The sequence below is a fragment of the Eumetopias jubatus genome, unplaced genomic scaffold, assembly GCF_037043125.1.
Source record: "Eumetopias jubatus isolate StellerSeaLion01/CBP00866 unplaced genomic scaffold, mEumJub1_p1.0 scaffold_5, whole genome shotgun sequence".
NCBI lineage: Eukaryota > Metazoa > Chordata > Mammalia > Carnivora > Otariidae > Eumetopias > Eumetopias jubatus.
Window position 1 is genome coordinate 52,724,691 of NW_028274811.1, and position 6,486 is coordinate 52,731,176.

Below are 6,486 nucleotides of genomic sequence, written 5' to 3' on the forward strand. Positions count from 1 at the left end.
ATTCTCTCTCTCTCAAATAAATAAATAAAAATCTTAAAAAAAAAAAAAAAAAGAGTCACAGGTTTTACTGACTGAGCCAGGCAAGCACCCCTTTTTTTTTTTTAAGTAAGCTTTACACCCAACATGGGGCTTGAACTCATGACCCTGAGAAAGAATTTGATTCCTTCTTTTTTTTATTATTTTTTTTTAAAGATTTTATTTATTTATTTGACAGAGAGAGACACAGTGAGAGAGGGAACACAAGCATGGGGGAGTGGGAGAGGGAGAAGCAGGCTTCCCGCAGAGCGGGGAGGCCGATGCGGGGCTCGATCCCAGGACCCTGAGATCATGACCTGAGCCAAAGGCAGACGCCCAACGACTGAGCCACCTAGGCGCCCCCCTTTTTTTTTTTTAAATAATCTCTACCCTCAACACGGGCCTCAAACTCAGAACCCCAAGATCAAGAGTCACATGTTCTTTTTTTTTTTTTTTTTTTTAGAGATTGAGAGTACAAGCAAGGGGAGCAGTAGGGAGAGGGAGAAGCAAGCTCCTGCTGAGCAAGGAGCCCCACACAGAGCTCAGTCCCAGGACCCCGGGATCATGACCTGAGCCAAAGGCAGACTCAACCGACTGAGCCACCCAGGCGCCCCAAGAGTCACATGTTCTACTAACTAAGCCAGCCAGGTGCCCTTGCCATATTATATTAAATTAGGATCTACTGATGAAAAGTTGGTATCTTGAATAAGGAATAACATCTTAACCCATTGTTTTCATAAATTAGTAAAGTTTTCTTACCTTCTTAGTGAATACTACATCCTACATCCTACCAAAAGGAAAAAAAAGGTTTTATTTCAAAAATAAATTATGCCCATTCTGGAAAACTTCCAAAATATTTTTTTATTTTTTTTGTTTTTATTTAAGTAATCTCTGCCACCAGTGTGGAGCTTGAACTCACATGTTCTACCAGCTGAGCCAACGAGGTGCCCATGGAAAGAAACACTTTTAAAATGTGCTTTTCTATATTAAGATATTTTGAAAATAGGGGTGCCTGGGTGGCTGAGTTAGTTAAATGTCTGCCTTCAGCTCAGATCATGATCCCAGGGCACTGGGATCCAGCCCCAGGTCGGGGCTGCCTGCTCAGAGGAGACTCTACTTCTATCTCTCAAAAAAATAATAAAATCTTTAGAAAAATTTTAAAAAGATTTGAAAATAAAAATGATGAAAACTGTTTTGTACTGCTTTGTAAATTTTTCCCCATTCAGTTATGTCATGTTGATAAACACTCTCATACCTTTTTATGTAGTGTTGTGTGTAGTGTTACATTGTATGCAATATCCATTAATCAGTTCATTGTTAAAACATAGAGGATATCTTTTGAACATGTTTCTATAAACATTAATATGTGAATTATGTATGAATGTGAGGAAACCAAGTAGTCCATTGAAAGTATCCAACGTTTAGAAAAGGCAAAGTACCTCTTAAAGAGATGAAAATGGGTACACAACTATTGAGTGTAAAGACACCTGTAACCCCCATTCATTTCCTCTTCAGAGCTGTTCCCTGACATCACTCCCAGTTCAAAATATTTTAGGCAAGTTTACTTCAAACGAGTTGTCCCTTTCTTTTCTCACTTCTTTGATCTCCTTATTATCTTTTTTAAAAATCAGCTTAATAGTGGTTTCTGGACCAAAAAGATTGCTTTGTGTTAAGTAAATTAGCCTTTTAAGTCCATTTACATTACCTCTCCTTTTATTTGACAGATACAGAAAATAGAAGGATTAATATCATACCGAGACCCTCATTTTTGGCGTCATTCAGCCAGTGTTGTGGCAGGAACAATTCATATACAGGTGACATCTGATGTGCTGGAACAAAGAATAGTACAGCAGGTGATAATCTTTTGTTTTTAAAGTGATTTCATTTGAGTTAATTCATGTATAAACTGGGACACATTATAAATTATACAGTTGAGTAATCATTTATTCAAAAATATCAATCTGTTAGCTGCCCAAGGATAATATAACTTAGTTTTTATATCTAGATTTATTTTCTACCCCAAAATGGTTAAAATAAAATTTAAGTTTTAGTATTTAGATGACAAGCTTAAGTGAATGTAATAAAGTTTACTTATGATCCACCTTGTCTCCCAATCGATTGTCCAGAAATAAATTATTATAAATACAGATCTAGATTAATAATAATGACAGTCAAGTTGGCAGCGTATAACACTGTGATTGGAGGCAAGGATCAAAGCAGTTCCTATATTCCTATTCTAAACCTACCATATTGGAAACAAAAGCTGTTTCCCTTCTCAACTTTGAATGTCAGGTCAGTAATTTCCTGGCCATCTAAAGGATTATAGCTAATACTTGACCAAGTAAATAAATAATAAATATTACTTTGAGGATTATCTTTGACTATCTGTGGCTATGAAATATCTGATAGGTAATACCAGTTATTTAAGACATACACTAAATGTATTAATCTAAATGCTTTAAAATGTATGGGTTTTGATAACAGGTTACAGGAATACTTAAAGATGCTGGAGTAAACAATTTAACAATTCAAGTGGAAAAAGAGGCATACTTTCAACATATGTCCGGCCTAAGTACTGGATTTCATGATGTTCTAGCTATCACAAAACAAATGGAGTCCATGAAATACTACAAAGATGGTACTTACATCATGTGAGATAACTCGAGAATTACCTCTGGGGTATGAACAATGAAGATTAAATTACTCGGTATTTATAATATTGCCAGAAGGAAGAAAATTGCACATAATTGTACAGAAACATTTGCTGTATTTGAAAAAAATTCTGAAGTTCCCTACTATTGGATCAAGGAATCTTTCTTAAAGGATATTTAAATACAGAATGAAGCATTAATTGTACAAGTAAAAAAATTACTTGAATTATGTGTATAACAGGAATCTTAAAATTTGAGTGAACATGATGTATCACATCATCTTTGAAAACGAACATATAATGATGGATTCTAGTGAAGACCAAAATTACTTCTGTGTGTTTACTTTCTGTCAGCATCTCCGTTGTAAATAATGTATTTACATGTTTATTACAAAGACCCAAATGAAAATTTTTAGTCAATTTTTTGCATAGCCCTAGGATAAAATAGGAATTAAAGTTCTATATTTATGGATTTTCTGTATATAAAACTGGTTTCTAATTATAACTTAAATCCATTAAGTAAAAGCTGTATTGCCACTTTAAATGTAAACTAAATTATTTGGGAAAAAACAACCACTGAAATGAGACAAGCAGTGAGAATAGGGAACTTTAACATTATTGATGTATTACAAAAACCAACCACTCTGTAAAATAAATTTTTTTACTTTTGGTAATACTTGCAAATGAATAATTACTTTATTAGGGTAAAAACTTATACTAAGTTGTGTGCATGTTATTCGATCACTTGTCTTCTTCCTCTGAAGTAGAATATTCCATTTCTTGTTATGAATCTGCCATTCCAAGTTGCTTGTGAGGCTGGTATCCAAACAATGCAAGGGTTCTCATCTTTTCATTTAGCTCCATATTTTGTGGAACAACCAGTTGAGAGAATCATAAATAATGTGAACTCACATTTGAATTTTCTGCCTTTAAACATAACTTTTTTTTTAATTTCTAGAACATATAGATCTATAAGAAGTATCAAAGAATAGGTAGTTATTTTAAAGTTTAGTAAGTAAATCTTGTCCGTAAGTACTTGGGCACCGTGAAATCAAAATATCTACCCTGTAACTACTTTCTTTAGCAATATCTAATTTATATTTTTTCATTTCCAATTTAAACTGAATGTATAGTCTGAAAAAACTGTATGATAAATAGATCTATAATAATATATGCAGCTTTATGAACACCAAAGAATGTTGTTCAAAAGAAATTTTTGAATACCTATTTATAAGCATTTGAATATTTTCATTCTTGCAATAGGAATTTTGATAAGTAGGATGAATTAATTTTAGTATGGGTACTATTTTTTTAACTATACCATAACGGCAAACATGTATTGTAAATCATATTTTTATCTTAACAATTATAATATGTGAGAGGTTTTAGAAATTTGTTATAAGTTATTTTGATATTCTTTGTCTTATCTTTACACATTTTCTGGTCCAGAATCTTCAATACATAATTAAAATTTTTGAGTGGTGGGAAAATAATTGCATATTGATGTTTTAATGCAATTTTGGTATGTTAAAAAAATTTCTAAGTAGATAGGTACAATAAATATTGCATCGTTATTAAAATTGTCATTTCCGGGGCGCCTGGGTGGCTCAGTCGTTAGGCATCTGCCTTCGGCTCAGGTCATGATCCCAGGGTCCTGGTATCGAGCCCCGCATTGGGCTCCCTGCTTGGCGGGAAGCCTGCTTCTCCCTCCCCCACTCCCCCTGCTTGTGTTCCTGCTCTCGCTGTGTCTCTCTCTGTCAAATAAATAAATAAAATCTTTAAAAAAAAATAAAATAAGTCGTTTCCTAGGAGGCATACAACAGCAGAAAAATTAAATTACTGTGATGAGAGATAAGGTGAGACATAGGGCAGGGGCTGAAGGGGATGCAGATTGGAAGTAGGGAAACCAGTATTAAAAGCACCAGGATATGGGGGCACCTGCGTGGCTCAGTCGTTAAGCGTCTGCCTTCAGCTCAGGTCATGATTCCAGGGTCCTGGGATCGAGCCCCACATCGGGCTCCCTGCTCCATGGGAGGCCTGCTTCTCCCTCTCCCACTCTCCCAGCTTGTGTTCCTTCTCTTGCTGTGTCTCTCTCTGTCAAATAAAGAAATAAAATCTTAAAAAAAAAAAAATAAAAGCACCAGGATATGGGTTCTAGCTCATACATTGTGACTTTAGGCAAATCATCTTCTCTGGGTATCTTTTTTTTTTTCCCTTGTACATAAAACCAGAATAAAATTTGCTCAAGTTCATAGGGTTATGAGGAGTAAAAGGAATAATGTATGTGAAATGAATTGAAAAAAAATTTCCTTAATGAATTGAAAGTTGAAAAGGGCTCAATAAAGTTAAGGAATTGTTATTCTAAACCTGCCTTCAAAGGCAGCTTTCATTAATTTGTCTATCTTTTTTCTATTAAAATCAGCATCCCAAGATATAAACTATATTTTAAAGTTCAAAATAATACCGCAGTGGCCTGTTCAACAGTTCATTTACCCCAAGAAGGGTGGTGGTGGTTGTTTACCACACCTATTAATTTCTCTCCTCTTCCTTTTATCTCCAGCCATTGTTTTTTTTCCCATATTACCAGTTTGGGAAAGCGCGTGATTTCCACTTAGAATTAACTTTAGGGGTGCCTCAGTCAGTTAAGCGGCTGCCTTTGGCTCAGGTCATGATCTCAGGGTCCTGGGATCAAGCCCTGCATCGGGCTCTCTGCTCAGCGGCGCGTCTGCTTCTCCCTCTCCCTCTGTGATCTGCCTTGCTTTCACTCTCTCTCAAATTAATAAAATCTTAAAAAAAGAAATAACTTTACATCTGTTATAGATTTATTATTCTTTTTACATAATAACTGATCAGACTTTAAAACTTTCCTAATTTCAATAGAATAATGAAACTAGGGATGCCTGGGTGGCTCAGTCAGTTAAGCATCTGCCTTCGGCTCAGGTCATGATTCCAGGGTCCTGAGATCGAGTCCCACATCAGGCTCCAGGCTCGGTGGGAAGCCTGCTTCTCCCTCTGCCTGCCGCTCCCCCTGCTTGAGGTCTCTCTCTCTCTCTCTGACAGACGAATAAATAAATTCTTAAAAAAAAAAAAAAAGCTAGTTATAATTAGATATCTCTAAGGGTTCTGGTTTTCCTTTAAATTTAGATTATGATTCTCCCCTAAAATATTTATTATATCAATGCAGAGATATTTCTTTTTACTAGTTAATGGTCACATGGTTCAGAATTTAAGAATAAATGGTGGGGCGCCTGGGTGGCTCAATCATTAAGCATCGTCTGCCTTCAGCTCAGGTCATGATTCTAGGGTCCTGGGATCGAGCCCCACATCGGGCTCCCTGCTCAGCAGGAAGCCTGCTTCTCCTTCTCCCACTCCCCCTGCTTGTGTTCCCTCTCGCTGTCTCTCTCTCTCTCTGTCAAATAAATAAAAATTTTAAGAATAAATGGCAAAAAGCTTCACACCCCTGTCACTCAGATACACAGCTCTCCTCTCTAGAAATTACCACACTTGTCAGTTTATAGTATATCCTTACAGATATTTTATGAATATACAAATACATGTATGTATTATTTTTCACTTAGAAATTATTCCAAACATTAAAAAATAGCCCGTTTTTTTTCCTTAGCTGCGAAGTAACCCTATTGATGCAGTTTTTAGGTTGGTTCCAATGTCTTGCTGTTACAGACTGCTGGTATGAACAGCTTTGCACAAATACTATTTTGCATATGTACAAATAAATATGTGGAATATATTCCAGCATGCAGGATTTTAAAGTCAAAGGATTTAGGGCATTTATAAATTTGAAAAATACACTAAATTGTAGT

At 35.6% G+C, this 6,486-nt stretch overlaps 1 protein-coding gene across 1 annotated transcript in view; it reads left to right on the forward strand.

Moving 5' to 3' along the window:
• Positions 1-3,976, forward strand: part of SLC30A5 (solute carrier family 30 member 5) — a 36,555-nt gene extending 32,579 nt beyond the window's left edge. The window contains exons 15-16 of the mRNA XM_028089652.2: positions 1,740-1,868; positions 2,500-3,976. Of these exons, the coding sequence (XP_027945453.1) occupies positions 1,740-1,868; positions 2,500-2,670 (300 nt within the window). The 3' untranslated portion in view covers positions 2,671-3,976. The remainder of the gene's footprint in view (positions 1-1,739; positions 1,869-2,499) is intronic.
• Positions 3,977-6,486: the final 2,510 nt, after the last annotated feature.